The following is a 20,061-nucleotide window of genomic DNA, read 5'->3' as shown; positions in this document are numbered from 1 at the left end:
TAAGGTGTTTCCAGTATGCAATATCACAGCATCAACCATGGCATCAGTTTTTGTTGTCGGTTGCATCTCTCACTTCAACTGCCCCACTGTAGTTACTATGACCCATGGCTGTCAGTTTGAAGATCAGATGTACCTCAGCTCTCGTGTGGGTCTCACATTCACTCCATCGCTCGACTGCGCATGTCCTTCTATAGAGCATGAATTCCTTGTGCCTGCATGGATATAACAAAGTAATTTTGGCTTCTAACTTCGTTATAGCGAGGTTTTATTGTATATGTCGTTCCTGAAAGGACGTTTATTATGCAGGGTGTAATATCAGTTTTGACCACAACATGGACGGTGAAACAGTCGCAACAAAGAAGACTTCTTGGAATACAGCGGCCAAACTGCGGCCAGTTTTACCTCACTGAAACTAGAATTGGGGTTCAGCAGATATGGTTGTATCAAAAAGCAAATACATCCTTCTCATTAATATACATTAATGAATGGTTAAATTAAACGTTAAAAAAAACATTATTTGGTAGCTCTCTCTGCTTTGGGTAATGCCTTTTTAAGTAAATTAAAATGTAAATCTATTTTGTCCTTGAAAGAACTAAATTTTTGGTAGGCTTGTAAAAGTGGGCTCATGATAGGTTTGGTAGTACTAAAAAAATAATCATGAGCCATTCCACTCTGCGACTGTGGATGACCTGCAAAGCTGTTTATCACATGACACAGAGATGACATAAAATTTTGAACAAAGGTACGAAGATATTTATTGTCCTCATTGGTGTTTATTGTGACGAAAGGCACACATACTCATTCTCGTATCTCCTGTGTTTATTAAATGTGCCCAGTCACGTAAGGCAATGAATGGCTCATACCCCCTTCAAGGGCCCTTAAGCCACCTTCTACAGTGAAACCTCATTAAACTATAGTTGGCCGGAGCTTGGGAAAAGTAGGTACTAAACGGTATTACTGTTTAACCGAAATAGTATAAGATTGCCCACTTACCTGTCAAAAACGGAACTCAGAGGGAGTGCGATGAAAGGGGAAAAAAAGCATGCAGTATTTATATACTTTGCGTGGTAAAAGTGTTATTTTCGTTTGATGCCGCAGCGGCCTAGCAATGACAGCAGCAGCCTCAAACTTACTGAAGCTGCGAGCCAGCTTTTCAACCAGCCCCTCTTCGCGGCAAACACTCGCATTGCAGATTCTTCGTTGGCATTGCATATTCTCCGTGCACGGGCGCGGTAGCATTGCAGAAGTCACGGGACACCTTTTCATTGCGGGGTGCTGTTCTCATTGCGATGATTGCATTCTTGAGGCTGACGTAACGCGCAGCTTCTGCCACTGTCAGGCCTGAATCGCCTGTGCTGTTGCTTTCCATGTCATCCTTATCACTGTCGCTAGGCGACACTTCGGCAAAACAAAGGCAACAATGGCGAAAAGTCGAACCTCGCAGCTGACATCTCTTCGCAGTCGCAGCAGCACTGCCGAGCAACTTCTTCACATTCCAAATGCCACACGCCGTAGTCCACAGTAGACCATGTTGCGTGGCAGCGTCGACTCCTTTGTGTCACGTTTGGCAGCACGAACAATGTCTAATTTTTCTTCTGTGCTGAGCACTCGGCATCTTTTTTATCTGAGCTTCAGCATGATGCGAGTCCTTGCTTGCATGATGCCACAACAGTCTCTGGGATGGTGCCGAAATGATGTTAATGTTGATGTGACTTCATGCACTGACGTTCAGATCTCTGAGGCTTGTGTTTCTGCCGGGCCGCCCAATGAAGACGACGCACCAGCGTGTTTGTGCGACGAAAAGTGGTGTACTGCGTATGCAATAAGCTGGTATGGTTTATGCAGATACAAAACACATTATGTTCAATGGCCCTGAGTTGGGGATTTGACTTTACTACTTTTAAAACGAAACCACTGTTTATGCGGGTACGGTTTAATGAGATTTTACTATATATATTTTAAACATTTCAAGTAAACACACGCATTGAGTTTAGAATGCAGTCACGATCAACGATGCAGTGCTACGTGCCATGGGTACACAAAATAAAGAAATCCCGTGCTCCCCTCTGGGCCTTTTCGGTATCCCCATTGCTTGTTGTGACGTCACCAGGGTGCATTTGGTGATGTCACCAGGAGAAGACGCTGTCGGTTGGTCGAACAAGAACTATGACTTCTGGTTAGTCCGCTAGCAGGTATGCGCACTCCCCTCTCTTTCTTGTCGTGTTGCTTGCTTGTGCACACTTGCGAATCGGTAACTACAGCCCACAACACAAGTGCCAAATCGCTCGCGTTCTAATACATTCGTGCTTACCGGTCTGATTAGCTGCACGAACGGAGTTAACAGTGTTTTGCAATGGCTAGAAGGCATCCGTGTGCAGTTCTTGGCTGCAAGAGAGCCAACTGGAAAAACAAAATGACGGAACACCGGCTGCCTCATGATGACGCCCTGTGCAATGCCTGGATTGAGTGCATTGGAGTTGAAGGTTGAAGGTTGAACGTTTATTTTCCGCAACTGGTGTTGCGAGAACAGCCAGGGAAAAAGCTGTATAGACAGCTTGAGAGGTCCTGGCTTCCTCTTACAGTGCAGCATTGACGGCGGCGGAGTACAACAACAAGCAAAACGTGAGGAGAAAAACAAATAAAACAACAAAAAAAACACGTATGTTCGGTACAGAGAATGAGACATGCACGTTCAGTACGCAGTACATTGTACTTGTACAGTACAAAACTACACGAACATTTGGGGCAATTCTTTCAGAGAAATATTAGATAAATCAATATTCTCGTAGCAGTACAAATGGTTCAGAAGTGTCGGTAAGGTATGCTGCAACATTTGTTTGCCATAGTTTGTGCAGCATTTCTTAACATTCCAAGGTTCTGTTGTGCGGGTATCATACACAGTTCTGCTCTGCTCTAACCCAGCAAGTCTAAGCAAGGAGTCGTCATTTTTCATCATGGCGAGTTTATATTTATAGCACAGTCTGTAGTTATACATGGACTTCATCTGTATAATGTTGTGTTGATGGAAAAGGCCTGCAGTGTGGAAGAAATACGGCACTTTAAATGCAATGCGTATAATACGTTTTTGTAAGACAGTGAGTTTGTTAATGTTTCCAGCTGTTGTTGTTTCCATGAGTTAACCTAGTAACGTTGTAATGAACGCATATTTTGCTCACTTGTGTAACTCTCCTTTTATTTGCTTGCCGAGTTCCCGGAAAGCGTAGTATGCCACCTTGAGGATACCAGGATTCAGACATATGCTGGGCAGATATGGGTGCCGTGTAATGCAGCGATCCTTTAGCAACAAAGTCTGTCACCTCCCTACAGCAAACGTTCTCCTCATGACACGGGCACCTGCGTTGATGGTGCCATTACCGCGAAACGGGTTAACAGCCAGTGAACGAAAACAGCAGAACGCACCAACCCATATCATCACCACGATCTGGGGAAATCGGCGATGGCAGCTCATCGTCTCCAGTGCAGGTGCTTCACAAGGCATGCACTGTGCAGATCAATTATACTGGCGAGCGTTTGTAGATGTGTGTGCAAAACAGGGTCCATAGCGGCATGCTTCGCAAGAGCATGGATTGGAACGGGTAGCTGAAAATCGTGGAGTCAGGATAATCGGTAGTGGATGGCTTTTCGAAAAGCACGTAGGCGATGATGTATGTCGTGACATTTGGAGGAGCACTCGGCGAGAAGGAGACCAGCCAAAAAACAGAGAGTAGCGAAGGAAAGAGCGAAACAAGCGAGGGTAGCATTTCACTCATCAAACGCGTGTGACTCCGCTATTACGGCAGCATTTCGAAAAATTTTCGTGGCTTAGTGTTCATTGCAGACTGGTGCACAACTGCAACACAGCAAATAAATTTCGATATCTGGCTCATTTCGGGCCCTTTATAGGGCCCCTTACCAGGGGCAGAGCTGAGCATACAATAGGTGCCAACGATCGTGTCTGCAAAAAATAACATTGCTATGCACCCCAGAAAGGTTTGAAGTTTCAATCCATATGCCATTTTCCCCTTCATTCGCGGCAACTGCACTCCAAGCCGGAGAGAGAGAGAGAGTCAACTTTTATACTGAGCCCTTAGTAACGGTTAGGGCACGCTGGCACCAGATGGGGTGGAACCTTTTTCTCAGGTCCCATATGCGTCCAGCAGTTCCTGGCCCCTAGCTGCCAGCGCGAGCTGTGGCGGTAGGTTGAGGCTGAACAACAAGGTCTCCCATCGCTCGGGGGCGGGGGGGGGTGTTGGTGCTGGGGAGCGCATCCCGTGCTCTTGCACAAGATGTTCCCAGCAGAGCATGACACTTCATGCCCGTTTTGCAGATGATCAAAAGGCACTCTAGCACACATCCTTGCAGAGTGCACTAAGCTCAAGAACCCCCCATCATCCCTACCCCCTACCCTCCAAGCTGGAGGGTGACATAGTTGCATGCCTGTGTCTACGTGGTCGGGTCCGCAGTGTGACATCGCTTGTGGTGACAAGTGACTTCCAGAATTATTCACGGCAACATCTGTTATTTGTGTGATCTGTTGCTTGAATTGACGAATTGAAGTTTAGAGAAATAATAAAACACACAAACAGAATGGCTGCTTGTTTTTTGTTTTACTTTGGCTGGAGCGAGAGAGGTGTACTTCTGCTTCGTCTGTCTGACAGACATTAAAAGTTCCTCCTAATTAGTGGCTATTTAGGGGAAGCTTTAGCTTGAGGTCAACTCCAATGCCGCCTATTAAAATATATGTAAAGCCACGGCCGCTCGATCAAAAATCACAAGGTGCGGCCCGCTGCGTCGCGCCTGAATGGCGTCTCGGGCCTAGTTCTCCATGCGCCCGCTGCGGTGCCACTGCTCGGGGATGGCTGCTGATAGAGAGCGCCTTCACAGCTACGTCGGCATGCGCAATTTCCACTCCAGTCAAGGCGTAAATAATGCATTCTATATTTGGAAATTGCAGACAAAATCTTTTAAGTCATAATTGTAAGTGCTGATTACACCACAAACGGAACAGATTGTCACAGGGGTGGAAATCTGTTCTAGAATACGCCTTAACGCTATCCGTGACGGTTGCCCGTATGATGCACGACCAGGTGATGCACTTCCATCGAGAGGTTCTGCTTGAAGCAATCTATCAGTACTTTTATTCGCTTCTCGTAAACACGTATGCAAAGTAAAAATTTTACATAGGAAGAACTTGTACAAAGTTTCCCAAGTAATGCAAACTAACTTAGATGAAATAAGAATGCTTATCATTGTAAATAATCATCAGTGGATTGTTTCTCATAAAAACGAAGCATATTGAGTGATGCTAGAGGTTATCTAAGGAGTGCGCCCCTTTTAACAAAGCTTCAAAAGGCCTCTGCTTCAAACATGCTCATACCCGTTATTTGAGCACGCTTTCCATGAAACACATTCCCGCAGGATTCTTTCATTGTAGGAAGGTTTTTTATTCCCTGAAGTGGCCACTTGATTGCTGATAAAAACAGCAGCTTTGTCTCCTTTTTCCGCTCTTTGTAATACCTGAATAAAGGACTGAATTTCGTTGTTGTTTTCATAAACTAAGAGGCGGTTTTTCATTTCGTCCCGTTTGGACTGCAATTTTTTCAACTCTTCTCCTTAACGGGCAACTTTTTTTTTTCAATCTTTTGACTGCTTTCTTTGACTGTTCTAGGACGTCCACAATATCAAATGTAGTTTGACAGGCCTGGTCAACAGAAAAACTACGTTCAGAGCGTGATTCCAAGGCAGTCTCTGGAACTAGAGCTTCCACCTCATTGCTGAGAAACTGCAAGACACTTTCGATGTTGGGGCTTTCTCCTGAGCTGCCGCAATTATCGCTTGCCTTACCTACTGTGTGATCAGTAAAGTTTCTTTGATGGCGTTTTTTTGGCTGCACATTCCCTTTTTGCAGGTGCTGTGGATATTTACAAAAGACGGTCGTTACTGCATTCAGACGCAGGAGCCTAAGTTTCGTGTTCTTTTTATAGTCACTTTTTATAAAGTGCAGGGAACATACCAGAGACCTATAGCTTGGTTCCCACTTGCTTCCTTTTCCCGACACTCATTGATGAGAGATATTTTTCAGCCACGCTTCTGGACGCTTCAAGTCGCAGGGGAACTTCTGATATTTTACAGTCGGGTCCTTTTTGGCATTTGCGTCGCAGAGTGGCACACAACAGTTGCACGGCGTCGTGCCTAATGAACGAGGCGGGCTACGGCACACACACACACCGAAGAGCCTTAACAAAGCACAGCAAGCACAGGCAAACTTGCTTACACACACGCACGCGAGAAAGCACGAGATTAGCACAGAGCACGAGGCAAACACGTTCTGACGCGAGAACCAACGCCCTCTTAGCCCCGGCGCGAAGTCTCAAAAGCATCCCCGAGCAGTGGCGCCCTCACCAAGAAAAGAGGTCGCAACTGTAAACTTGGCCGAGACGCGCCCGCCTATTGTCCACGGCGCGACGTAGCTGGCCGCACCTTGCTTTGCATCGAGCAACCGTGGTATAGCGCATAAATGCTTTTATGACACAACTGCTGAACCCATTTGAATGAAATTGGTTGCATTTGAGTGAGAAATTGGAATTGAAGTGACTCTAGGAAGCAGAATTTTGATTTACGGCTTGGAAAGTTTTTACAAAAATTGGCAAAAATCAGAAAGTTTAGCAAACATAGAAGCATCAAGTTTACAAGTTCATAACTATGCACCAAAAACAGATATCGCAGTTCTGTAAACTGCATCCATTAGAGCATGTGAAGCAATAATTTCAGTATATGAATTTACAGCTTACGTAACTTTGTTGTAATGTGTGCAAGGCCCTTGCAAAAGTCCTGCTGACTTATTATTATGAAAAAGTCCTGCTCACTTATCATTATGCAAAAGTCCTGCTCACTTATCACTTTGCAAAAGTCCTACTCACTTAGTCGTATGTTTCAGAGCAGTGTTTAATGTAGTGTTTCTCACAGCTTTTTGATTACATGACCACTTTTTCGCAGCGAATCAGTATTTGGCTAGAGCATTTCCATCGTCTGCGAACAACCGACGAACTAGCTTGTTGGTGCACACAACCATGTGAACATGCGCGTCGCACTGCTCACACATTTGTCATCGTCATCTCCTTCCACAGGTGGCTCTTTTGCCATTCATTGCTTAAGGGGGTATGAGCCATTCATTGGCAACGAGAAACTGTCGTCATCGTCGTCATCATCATCATCATCATCATCATCAACTACCAGCATCAGCAATGGCTCGACCATCGTCGTTTTCTTCCACAGCTGGCTCGTTTGCCACTCATCAATCCAGTACAGAATTTCATTTCTCTTTTGTCATTGTAATGGAGAGCAGAAGGAGGAAGAAAAACTTTTATGTGGTGGTGATGGTGGTGTGAACCATTGCCTAAAGGGCCGCTCACCAGGCCCCATAGCCAATTTTGGTTATACGCTGCTGATTGCCACGTGTCCTCTAGGGAGCGTTCTGCCGCAAAAATTTTTCAAATCGGCTCATTAATAGCCGAGATAGAAATAGTTCAGTGCAGGAACCCACGATTTCAGAAGGCGAGCTCCACTGCATAGTGAGACACTCACTCCACTCGCCCCATCTAGCCTCCGCAAGCGAAATTCCTTCCCTGCGTTCTCCCATACTGAACCTCGAGGATTGCATGACGCATACATCACGGGACCTGCCTTCAGTTCTTTTTCTCCTCGCTTGTTTTTTTTTTTTTCTGCACTGCGCACTTTTGCTGATGGCGTTGCGCACGAGCTGTTGCGATGTCTTGTTTCATGCAGTGCATGATTTTGCGCGCTGTGCACATTTACATTGCTACGTGCTATACTAGAAGGCGATGACGTTGACCTTTGGATTTAGTGGGATATACCCATATGGGATATGCCCATACCCATAAGAGGGGGTCTAAAAATTAATCTGCAGAAAACTAAAGTAATGTTTAACAGTCTCGGAAGAGAACAGCAATTTACAATAGGTAGTGAGGCTCTGGAAGTGGTAAGGGAATACACCTACTTAGAGCAGGTAGTCACGGCGGATCCGGATCATGAGACGGCAATAATCAGAAGAATAAGAATGGGCTGGGGTGCGTTTGGCAGGCATTCTCAGATCAAAAACAGCAGGTTGCCATTATCCCTGAAGAGAAAAGTGTATAATAGCTGTGTCTTACCAGTACTCACCTACAGGGCAGAAACCTGGAGGCTTACGAAAAGGGTTCTACTTAAATTGAGGACGACACAACGAGCTATGGAAAGAAGAAAAATGGGTGTAACGTTAAGGGATAAGAAAAGAGCAGATTGGGTGAGGGAACAAACGGAGTTAATGACATTTTAGTTGAAATAAAGAAAAAGAAATGGGCATGGGCAGCACATGTGATGAGGAGGGAAGATAACCGATGGTCATTAAGGGTTACGGACTGGATTCCAAGGGAAAGGAAGTGTAGTAGGGGACGGCAGAAAGCTAGGTGGGCGGATGAGATTAAGGAGTTTGCAGGGACGACGTGGCCACAATTAGTACATGACCGGGGTTGTTGGAGAAGTATGGGAGAGGCCTCTGCCCTGCAGTAGGCGTAAACAGGCTGATTCTGATGATGATGATGACCCATAAGTAACTGCTGCTGATCTGATGACGACATGCCTTAATTGATGTTGGCTGGCTTCCATGTTGGGCAGTGCTTGTTACCTTTGTAAATACATCCTGTAAATAGTTTTGCTACTGTTCTTTCACATAATATTATTTGGTGGAGGTGTGGGGCACTTCTGACGATGGAGCTTCACAGCGCATGCCCCCCCCCCACGAATCTACTGCCATGCCTCCAGGTGATGACACGTCGCCCCAGCTACGCCTGCGACCACTACCCAGTTTATCACCCTCGCACAGGCCCACGATTCCAGGACATTTCCCAGGACGAAGAGCGTTGACATGCATGAGTGGCTCAGCATGTATGAGCAAGTCAGCAAACAGAATGGCTGGGATTCAATTATAATGCTGGCAAATGTCATATTTTTCCTCGGCAGCACCCCTCGCATCTGGTTTCAGGCCCACGAGGACGATCTTACCAGCTGGGACACGTTCAAGCAGGAGCTCCACGACCTTTTTGAAAACCTGTTTGGTCGAGAGCTTGTTGCCAAGAAACAACTGGCGGTATGTATCCAGATGTCAACTATGCCTTACTTGTTGTACATACAGCCTGGCCTTGTGTCTACAAGCTGACCAGAAGATGTCTGAGGCTAACAAGTTCACCCACATTTTGAAGGGTATTGCAGTCTATGCATTCAATCTGCTTGTCTTCACCAACGTGACGACCGTCGACAGTGTGACAGTGCCGTCATCTAGAGTAAGTGCATCTCGCCTCAGTTCGAGTGTCTGCCGAATACCACTGCAACATCGTCCTACGAGGCAACTCCTTGTCATCCATTAACATCAGATGGTGTGACGTGCATTGTCCACCAAGAATTCAAGGCCACCTATCCGGCTTATAAACCCACGGTACCTGACACCTCGATGCCAGCTGTTTCATTTATACCGGCTGTTGTTCACCAGGAATTTGCTAACCTTGGCCTCTGCTCTACTGTTTGCAACATGAACACTCCTGACGCTGTCCTAGTCTCTGTGGACAGGCCTCGTCACAGACCGTACACCCTTCGTCGTTCCAGAAACCTGTAGGACTGGAGAACAGCTGATGAGAAACCTATCTGTTTCCACTGCAGCCGAGCTGGACATATTGCTCGAAGTAGTAAAGGCAAGGCGCAGAAGACCAGGACTCAGGAAGAACAACACAAACGACAGGACCGGCGCCACTCGAGACTGGCAAGCTGAGACGGTGATCAGGTTGATGCAGAAAATGGCAGGATCGGTGCGAAAGCTTTGTTGAAAGAAAGGGCCCAATGTAGAAGAAATGTGCTCAAGTAAAACTCTTGCTTGGGCTAGTTGGTTCATGCTTGAAGTAGTAAAGGCAAGGCGCAGAAGACCAGGACTTGGGAAGAACACAAATGACAGGACCGGCGCCACTCGAGACTGGCAAGCTGAGACGGCGATCAGGTTGATGCAGAAAATGGCAGGATGGGTGCGAAAGCTTTGTTGAAAGAAAGGGCCCAATGTAGAAGAAATGTGCTCAAGTAAAACTCTTGCTTGGGCTAGTTGGTTCATGCTTGAAGTAGTAAAGGCAAGGCGCAGAAGACCAGGACTCGGGAAGAAGAACACAAACGACAGGACCGGTGCCACTCGAGACTGGCAAGCTGAGACGGCGATCAGGTTGATGCAGAAAATGGCAGGATGGGTGCGAAAGCTTTGTTGAAAGAAAGGGCCCAATGTAGAAAAAATGTGCTCAAGTAAAACTCTTGCTTGGGCTAGTTGGTTCATACTTGAAGTAGTAAAGGCAAGGCGCAGAAGACCAGGACTCGGGAAGAACACAAATGACAGGACCGGCGCCACTCGAGACTGGCAAGCTGAGACGGTGATCAGGTTGATGCAGAAAATGGCAGGATCGGTGCGAAAGCTTTGTTGAAAGAAAGGGCCCAATGTAGAAGAAATGTGCTCAAGTAAAACTCTTGCTTGGGCTAGTTGGTTCATGCTTGAAGTAGTAAAGGCAAGGCACAGAAGACCAGGACTCGGGAAGAACACAAATGACAGGACCGGCGCCACTCGAGACTGGCAAGCTGAGACGGCGATCAGGTTGATGCAGAAAATGGCAGGATGGGTGCGAAAGCTTTGTTGAAAGAAAGGACCCAATGTAGAAGAAATATGCTCAAGTAAAACTCTTGCTTGGGCTAGTTGGTTCATGCTTGAAATAGTAAAGGCAAGGCGCAGAAGACCAGGACTCGGGAAGAACACAAATGACAGGACCGGCGCCACTCGAGACTGGCAAGCTGAGACGGTGATCAGGTTGATGCAGAAAATGGCAGGATCGGTGCGAAAGCTTTGTTGAAAGAAAGGGCCCAATGTAGAAGAAATGTGCTCAAGTAAAACTCTTGCTTGGGCTAGTTGGTTCATGCTTGAAGTAGTAAAGGCAAGGCGCAGAAGACACCAGAGAAATGCTACCGGAGGGGTCAACTACCAGTCCTGCCGACGTTTACTGGCATCGGGAGCCCACCACGCAAGGCAGGTGACATGCGACGAAGACCGCTAGCAACGAGCAGCATGCCCCCCAAAACGGTCCAAGGAAACAACGTGGGAAAGGCATTGTTCGCCCCTGTCATAGATGCAGCGGACTGCACGCGCCAGTGAGTTGTCCTTTTCTCAAAAATACCTGCTTCCAATGCTCGAAGCCAGGGCATGTAGCGAAAATATGCAAAACAAAGGTCGTGCACAAAATTGAGGAGACCTTGCCATCAACAGCCTTGCTTATTGTTGGTACGAGTAACCAAGTTCTTAGCTCTCCGCCTATTGTGCTTAAAGTAAAAGTAAACGGCAAGGAGATTCTGATGGAACGGGAGCAGCTGCGAGCATAATGTCTGAAAGAGACTGATGAAAATTTTCCAAACTACCCATGTTCCAAAGATGACGTGCGCCTAGGAGTGTATAATGGCACTGCACTCAAAGTGAAAGGCATAGCAAATGTCAATGTATCTTATCAGAACCGAAGCTACAATCTGCCTCTGACAGTTGCAAAGCAAGAAAATTAAGCCCGCGTGCCGACGCTTTTAGGTTGCGATTGGATGACTACACTAAAAGTTGACCTGCAGAATGCTGTTCAGCAGTTGCAACGTGACGTGTATAACGTACAGGAGGGCAGGCAGATGGTAGCAGCGGAAGCTGAAAAGAAGTTGAAACAGTTGTATGGTGGTGTGTTTGAGCCAGGCTGTGCTTCTATCAAAAGATTCACTGGTAGTATCCGAATGAAAACCGATGTTCATCCAACTTTTTGTAAGGCGAGACCAGTACCATATGCTTTGCGCGAACAAGTGGAGAATGAATTGCGTGACCCTGAGAAAGCTGGTGTGGTGTACAGAGTCGGGCGCAGTGATTGGGCTACACCGCTAGTTATCGTGCCAAAGAAAACAGGAAAAGAGATTAGGATATGAGGGGATTACAGAGTCACGGTCAATCGGGATATTGAACTTGACCACTATCAACTGCCTCTGCCAGAAGACATATTCGCGTCACTGGTTGGAGGGACCGTGTTCACCTTACTGGTTTCGTCGAAGGCTTACCTACAGCTTGAGCTGGATGAGCAGGCACAGCAACTGCTCACGGTGAATACGCACATGGGACTTTTCAGGTTCCGGTGATCGCCATATGGAGTGGCAAGCGCACCTGCAATGTTTCAGGCCGTGATGGACCAGGTTTTACGAAACATCCCTGGGACAGCCTGTTACCTGGACGATGTGTTAATAGCAGATAAAAACCTGACAGAGTGCTATGACCATTCCCAGCAAGTGCTACAAACACTCAGCAAGCACGGTATTTGTATAAAATCAGAGAAATGCAAATTTTTCCAAGAAATTGTTTGTTACTTGGGGCAAGAGCTAGATAAGCATGGCATACACCCAGCTGTGGAAAAAGTAAAGGCGATTCGAGAAGTGCCAAAACCAAGTAATGTGACTCAGCTAAAGGCATTTTTGGGCCTAGTAAACTACTACGCCAAATTTTTGCCTGACCTAGCAAATGTGCTAGAACCTCTCCACCAACTGTTGCGCAAGGGTAGCATATGGAAATGGTCGAGCCAGTGTGACGCATGTTTCAGTCGCTGTAAGAATTTGAACAGTGCCGACATGGTCTTGGAACTGTATGATGTAAAGAAGGATATACAGCTGACATGTGACGCTTATGCTTACGGCTTAGGCGCAGTGCTGTTGCATGTGGTTGAGGGCGTAGAGCGACCAATGGCGTTTGCATCACGGACGATGACGCCTGCTGAGTGTAACTACGCGCAAGTGGAAAAAAAAACTGCTTGCAGTTTTTGGAGTGAAGAAATTTCATAAATATCTGTACGGGCGTACTTTCAGTGTAATCACTGATCACCAGTCGCTCACAGTCATATTTGAGGCAAAACACCACACAAATGCAGTAGCTGCAGCTCGTGTGCACCGCTGGGGAATTTTTCTTGCAAACTACTGCTTTCGTATTTTGGACAGACCTGAAACAAAGATGCAGATGGATTATCATGCCTTCCACTGCCGTAAGCCGGTGACGAGGCAGAAGAAATCTTTTATTTTTCGCCTGTCAAAAACTCCCCATAACTGCGAAAGATATAGTGCGTGAAACTGTGAAAGAACCGGTTCTCAGTGCTGTTTGTGAAATGGTATGGCACGGATGGCCGCATGCTGTGGATGCTCATTATCAGCCTTTCTTCGTGAGGCGATTTGAACTTTCTGTGGATCGCGGTTGTGTGGTGTGGAGCAACAGAGTCCTGATACCACATTCACTTCAAAGTGAAGTTATGTGTTTGTTGCATGAGCAACACATTGGCATTACAAAGATGAAAGCCCTTGCAAGGTCAATGGTTTGGTAGCCAAAGATAGGCAACTGCTTGCAACAAATTGTAAAGCTGTGTGAAATTTGTGAAAGCACAAAATCTGTGGTGCCACTAGCGCCGCTTTCATCTTGGAAGTGGGGCACAAGCATGTGGGAGAGGATACATCTAGACTTTGCTGAAAAAGAAAAAAAGATGTTCCTTTTAGCTGTAGATTCCTATTCCAAATGGTTGGAAATAAGAGTCATGATGTCAACGACCGCGCAAAGCATGATCGAAACAGTGCGCTTGTTGTTACAGGTCATGACCTACCGACAGAGGTACTCACTCATAACGTGCCGCAGTCTCGTGCAAAAGAGTTTGAGGACTTTCTATTGGCAAACAGGGTTAAGCATACGCTTACTCCGCTATATCATCCACAGTCCAACGGTTCGGCCGAACGTGCGGTTCAAACAGTAAAGCAGTTGCTGTTGAAGCAATTGCTGGAAAACTAAAGGAATGAAAGTTTCAGGTCACTGCAACTCAGAATCGATAATTTTCTGTTCGCTTATAGAACAACGCCGCATACATTTCCCAGCCAAACACCTGCTGAACTCTGCGTGAGGAGGAAGTTGCGCACAAGGTTGTCATTATTGAAACCAGATGATGCAATAAATGCCAAATCTGGGAGGAATGTACGCAGTGCAAACAAGAGGAGGAGTTCACCCAGAGTATTTTCTGTTAGGGATAGAGTGTTTGTGCGTTTAGTATGTGGGGAACAGGTGAAATGGCATCCAGGCAAGATTGTGGATGTGAAATCAGCAATGACGTACCTTGTGGTTGTGGATGGGCAGACGCAGTTTGTGCATACGGACGATTTGCGACATTCTTGTGTAAAGCCTGGTGGTGTTGTGAAAGAAAATGATGTACCTTTTCCCCATGCAAGTGAACTGTTTTAAAGTGAAAGTCTCTTGCACCTGCCTCAAACCGGCCAGTGTTGGATCAGAGTGATGGTTACCCATTCTCACATGGAGCGCAAAGTGCATCAACGTCACAACAGAGCGATGCCAGTTCACCTTTGCTACCCAGGTGCAGTGCTCGTGATAAGCGGAAGCTGGATCGTCTGACGTATGACACATTCTGATCTTGTTGGAGGAGAAGTGTTGTATCTGTGCATTGTTTATCAAGCGTGTTGTCTCTAGTCACTGTGCGCCGCGTATCTGATGCACGCGGTCACTGTTCACATGTGCTTTTGTATTGCTAGCCAATGGCATGCCTCGGTTGCACCCATGCTCCCTTTATAAGGCGAAGCCAGTGAATCGTTGCTGTCTGTTATGTTCGTGTTGCTGTCTAAATAAATGCTTGACTTCATGGCGTCTCTTGCCAACACATGTCCACCAGAACTTTAAGTCCATGTTGACACCGTCTCTGTCAGAGCTTTGGTTGATACAGGGACACATGTCTCTGTCATGAGTGCCAGTTTCCATCGTTCCATGAAGAAGATCCTTGCACTTCCCACGACCCGAGTCGCATGTGTCGTTGACGGTGCTGTGGTCACGGTTGTTGGAATCTGCAAAGCTCGCGTTACCATTGCTGGGGACCAGGTGGTTGTTATTTTAATAGTCCTTGCGCAGTGCCCTCATGGCCTCATACTTATATTTGATTTTGTTTCTGCTAATTCTACTCTGATTTATTGCTCCACCGGTATCCTCCGCCTTCAACTCCCTCGCCTCTGTGAACCCAGTGACCAACCTCCTTCGTGTCACTTACATTGCAGCGATTTTGTTCACCTGCCATCTAAAACTGTGATGTATTTCGAATTGTCATGTTTGCAATCTGTTCCAGATGGCGACTACTATGTGACACCTCTTACTGATGTCCTGCTCACACACGATGTTGCTGCACCCTACACGGTCCTGTGCATTACAACAAACAGAACCTGCCTTCCACTTGTGGATTTCAGCTTCATCAAGCAAGTACTTCCAGAGTGGTTTTCCATAGTCCACATTTGCCCCCTGCAAGACTTCCAGCTAGAAGCTTCTGCAATGGACGCCACACGTCCTCAGAAGAGCGCTCCGGTGCTGACAACTTGTAGCAGGCGCACAGTTCATAGCTCGATCGCCAGTGACCTTCCGCCTGAGCACACCGACGCCCTCAGACGTATTCTCAAGTCTTCTTGGGACATTTGGTGATTGGCATTTGGGCTAGACATCCGTTGTCATGCATCGCATACACACAGGCGATGCCAGCCCTGTTCACTGTCGCCTCTATTGAGTGTCTGTGTCTGAGCGAAGCGTCATCAAGCAGGAAGTCAACAAGATCCTTGCGAGGAACATTACCGAGCCATCCTCCAGTCCCTGGGGATCCCCTGTTGTTTTAGTGAAAAAGAAAGACAGATTGTGGTGCTTTTGTATGGACTATCGGCACCTCAGTAACATTATGAAGAAACACGCTTACCCGTTACCACAAATTCATGATGCCCTTGTTTCTCTGTATGGTGTCAATTACGTATTTTCTATCGACCTTTGATCTGGATATTGGCAGATTGCTATGGACCCCATGAACCACAAGAAAATGGCTTCTGTAACTCCTGATGGGCTTTACCAGTTCAAAGTCATGCATTTTGGTCTGTGTAATACCCCATACACATTCGAACGAATGATGGACTTTCTGCTTCATGGGTTCAAAAGATGTGCATGCTTGTGTTATTTAGACAACGTGATTGTATTCTTAGCGAAGCGATGTGCATCTTGCAAAAGATTGAGGCACTACGTGATAGCAGGAACAGGAATGAGAGTAGGGTTTATTGTCATGTCGTTATATAGGCAAGAGTGCTATAACAGTCAACAGCACTGAGTGTGTTCGTGCTGTTGTGATAAGGTGAGCATACAGCGCATGCCTGATACATCCTCTGGGGGGAATAAAGAAGCACAACAGTTCAGGTTCAGTAAAGAAGCACAACAGTTCAATAACAGTTTAACAAAGAAGCACAGCAGTTCAGAAGCCTCACAGTTCAGGTCAGTTGATTAAAGCCCTCATCGTAACTAAGTTGCTCTGGTGGCTTGACTGTTCGACCCGACCTCCTCGAGACCAGTATTGGCCTTGGAGGAATTGCTTTCACGTGCTGAGCTGTCATAGGTTCCGCGCCCTCGGCGGACGACGGTTGTGGTCGCGGATATGTAGGCACTGTAACACCACAGCTGCTTGATGCAGGGGCACCAGAGTCAGCGGACGGACTGTCTGGGGAACCGCAGTCGGCATCATCACTTATGCTTGCTGCACACTGCTCGTGAGTCTGAAGGAGATGCCGTCTGTTACGTCTATACACACGACCATCTTCTGTTTCCACCTCGTAGGACTTCGAAGAAGTTCTTCTAACCACAGTTCCCTTCCGTGACCATGTTGCGTTCCTAAGCCTTACGATGGACCCTTTATCCAAGGGCGATAAATGTTTTCCGCCGCTGTGCTGACGATGCTTCTTGATCGCCGTAGACTGCATGTCTGGTACATTAGATCTGAGGCGCCTGCCTTGAAGAAGTTCTCCCGGGGATCTGCCGTCTTTGCCCGAGTCTTCGCTTTTCTTCAGGAGGCGCTTCACTATCTGAAAACCTTTTTTGGCCAGATCATTGGACTGTGGGAAGTGCTGACTTGATGTGTTGTGAGGGAAGTCGTATTTTCTTGTGAATTCAGCAAATTAGCAGCTTGAAAACTGCAGCTCATTGTCGGTGCACACCTCTAGGAATACACCATATCTGGCGAATATGGTGCTGAGAGCCGAAATCGCTGTTTTTGCAGTGGCGTCCAGGAGTTTCTGGACTTTTAGCAAGCTTGAAAGCGCGTGATATGCCACGATGTTCGAACATCCCCCAAACGAAAAAAATGTCCACACCGATGCGAAACCATACGCAGAATGGGACTCGGCGTATCATTAATGGTTCTTTCGGTTGCTTGTAAGAAAACTTTCGACAAGTAGAGTAACTCTAAGTCAGCAGGTAGGTAGGGCAGGGTCATTGCTGAGCCTAGGCCAAAAAACCAGGCTTCGTGCTCTTCCTTTGGATTTCTGCAATCCCAGGTGCCCAGCATGAATTCATCCTAAGATTTCACATCACATGCTTTTTGGTAGGACCACTTTCGTTCCTTTTAGCAGTATTCCATTCACGACCGAAAGCTCTGACGTAAATGGCTTTAGTTCACCTTGAAGGCTCTCACTGCTCAATAGGCTGGATATGACTGTGCTTAGGTAGCAGTCACAAGCAGTTTCACGCACCAGCTTCTGACACGTAGTATCTGTGACCAAGTAGCCCAGGATTTGTACCGTGTGCACCTCCATGTCGTCCGCAGCACCAGCGATGACCTTGACAGCGTGTCAGCCAAGATTAGGTGTTTTGCTGGTTCACACTGCAATAGGAAGTCGTATTTCAGAAGCCTTAGCAAAAACCTCTGAAGGCAGGGTGGCATGTCACAAATCCCTTTGGCAGCAATGGATAGGAGCAGTTTATGGTCTGTCTCAATAACGACTTTGTGGCAGTATGTGAACTGGTGAAACTTCTCGCAGCTGAATGAAATGCTGAGAGTCCCCCTTTCATTCTGTGTGTAACGCTGTTCAGCTTGTGTTGGCACACGAGATGCATAGGCCACTGGCCTCACCACCATTGTGGCACTGCAAGAGCGCTGCGCCTACTCTGTCTTTGGATGCATCGCACATTATCTTAGGCTGCTTCTGAGGATCAAAAATAGCAAGCACGGGCATTGTGCTTAGAATCTGTGAGGTGCTTTTTCACTCTGTCCTGTGGTTTTCCATCCACTCGAACATGTGCGCTCTTTGATAAGCACTCGCAGAAGCGCAGTCCACTCCGATATTCGCGGCACGTACTTAGCAAAGTAAATCAGCATACCGAGCATGCGCTGAACATTACATTTGTTTTTGGGCTTTGGCGTTTCAAGCAGGATCTGAGAGGTTTCTACCCCTGAATCTCAACTAGAATGAGTAGCTACCAATGTTTTCTATTACTTGCTGCTGTGTTCCCACCTCTGCAATGTTATCATTGCCCTTCATAAAGAAAGCTCTGAAGCTGTAGCAGGTTGTCGCACAAAGGATGGTGAATAACCTAAATGCTTAAAAATTTTAGAAGTGCGGTTTTTATTTGAGCCAGAAAAGCAAGAAATGCACAGCGTACACAATTGTTTACAAAAACGTGCTCTGGGTTGCTCATCATTGCATGCAGGCATCACCAACTTTGACCTGTTGGGCGACTTTGGCCGCATTGAGTGGCTGGCCAGCTTTCCACTGGTGCTCACCTACAACGTGGTGTTTGTGGCTGCGGCTGCCACCAGCCTGGCCACCAAGGTGACAGCGACAGTGCGCACTGAGCTGCTGGGACGCCTTGCAGCCTGGGGCACAGCCACCCCTTGGTTGTTACCAAAGGAGGACTGACATTGCACTAATTATTTATTAATAGTTCCTAATTTTTTTAGCTTTAACAGTGGCATTACTCATGTTGCTTTAGTTAAGTATTGTGGATGCCTATATTGCACTGACCACCTGACCTTTGTCTTGCTACCGTGTGTACAAGCCCATGTTTATGTTTACCTACCTTCAGGCCTGTTCATTATTTTTCTTACCCCTGTGTATTTTCTTTTTGTAAATAATATTATCACTAAACAGGTATGAACAACTCATACAATTGCAGTGGGCTGATCACCTAATCACTGCTTTCCAGGTCATATGTTAACATGCTGCAGTGAGCAAGAAATTCCCAGCATCTCTCTGCCTCGTGGCACTGGTGCGATACTAAGACATACCCTATGGCGTTCACATACAATCCACTGCACTGTTTGCTAAGAATGCAGCAGAAGTCAGCAGTAGACATACAGCACATGGATTTGTGTATTCAAAGCATTAGCTTTGGGCTGCAGACCACAACACTCGGGGGAGAGCATTGGTCCAAACACCTGCTGCCCAGCTGTTACTACGGCTTTTTTGAAAGATTTGTGTGGGAGAATATTTCTTGTATAGATGTTCCACTTGCAAATAAGCTGTTCAGCTGAACATGGTTTAGTGCCCTTTACAGGGGACATGCATCACCATAACATTGCCTTCTCAATTATCAACTTACAATTGTTGTATTTTCTTATGTGTAAGTGACGTTGTGTCTCATCCCCCATGCAGGCACTCGTTTTGGTGAGAGAAGGTGGCATAAAAATTGTACCTCTGTATAAGATGCATGTCTTTATTTGCTCAGCATGGTGAAACCTGACCACACAATTTTATGTTCCATGCATGAAATATTTTAGTGTTTTAGCCATCATGATCTTTAGCGTAGTGTGTGATACACAATCTGCCACAAGAGACATGCTCACATGTGCAGATGTAATCTTGCCTGCCTGCAGGTGAATATTGTAATTCTTTTTCATTTTTGGCATGCTCAATTAACCTGTAAGCCATCTCCACACACTGCGGAATATTAATGTGTCAATGGGAGTGCTGGGTATATGTGGCTTGCCTGCCTTCAACTGCAGGCATGTTCATGCTCAGATTTCACATAGGGGTGGCATTTCACAGTGCATGCAGCTTAATGACACGATTTGTTGCATTACTGTCTGTTTTGCCCGCAATAAATCGGAAGGAGCTTAATTTGTGGTGATGCTTGACAAGAATGTATAATTT

At 46.5% G+C, this 20,061-nt stretch overlaps 1 protein-coding gene across 15 annotated transcripts in view; it reads left to right on the top strand.

The window, feature by feature from the left end:
• lili (LMBR1-like protein) overlaps positions 1-20,028 on the top strand; it is a 362,867-nt gene extending 342,839 nt beyond the window's left edge. For 2 of the 15 annotated variants that reach the window (XM_070536783.1, XM_070536781.1), the window contains one exon: positions 15,240-18,552. In XM_070536783.1, coding sequence (XP_070392884.1) covers positions 15,240-15,586 — 347 coding nt within the window. In that variant the 3' untranslated portion in view covers positions 15,587-18,552. Of the gene's footprint in view, positions 1-15,239; positions 18,564-18,619 lie in introns of those variants that run through there. The other 13 variants (XM_070536778.1, XM_070536779.1, XR_011513797.1 and 10 more) reach the window with 12 other exon arrangements.
• The last annotated feature ends 33 nt before the right edge of the window (positions 20,029-20,061 follow it).

Source organism: Dermacentor albipictus, chromosome 4 (assembly GCF_038994185.2).
Source record: "Dermacentor albipictus isolate Rhodes 1998 colony chromosome 4, USDA_Dalb.pri_finalv2, whole genome shotgun sequence".
Lineage (NCBI taxonomy): Eukaryota > Metazoa > Arthropoda > Arachnida > Ixodida > Ixodidae > Dermacentor > Dermacentor albipictus.
The sequence above is the reverse complement of the archived record's forward strand: the minus strand, read 5'-3'. Positions and strand labels throughout refer to the sequence as shown.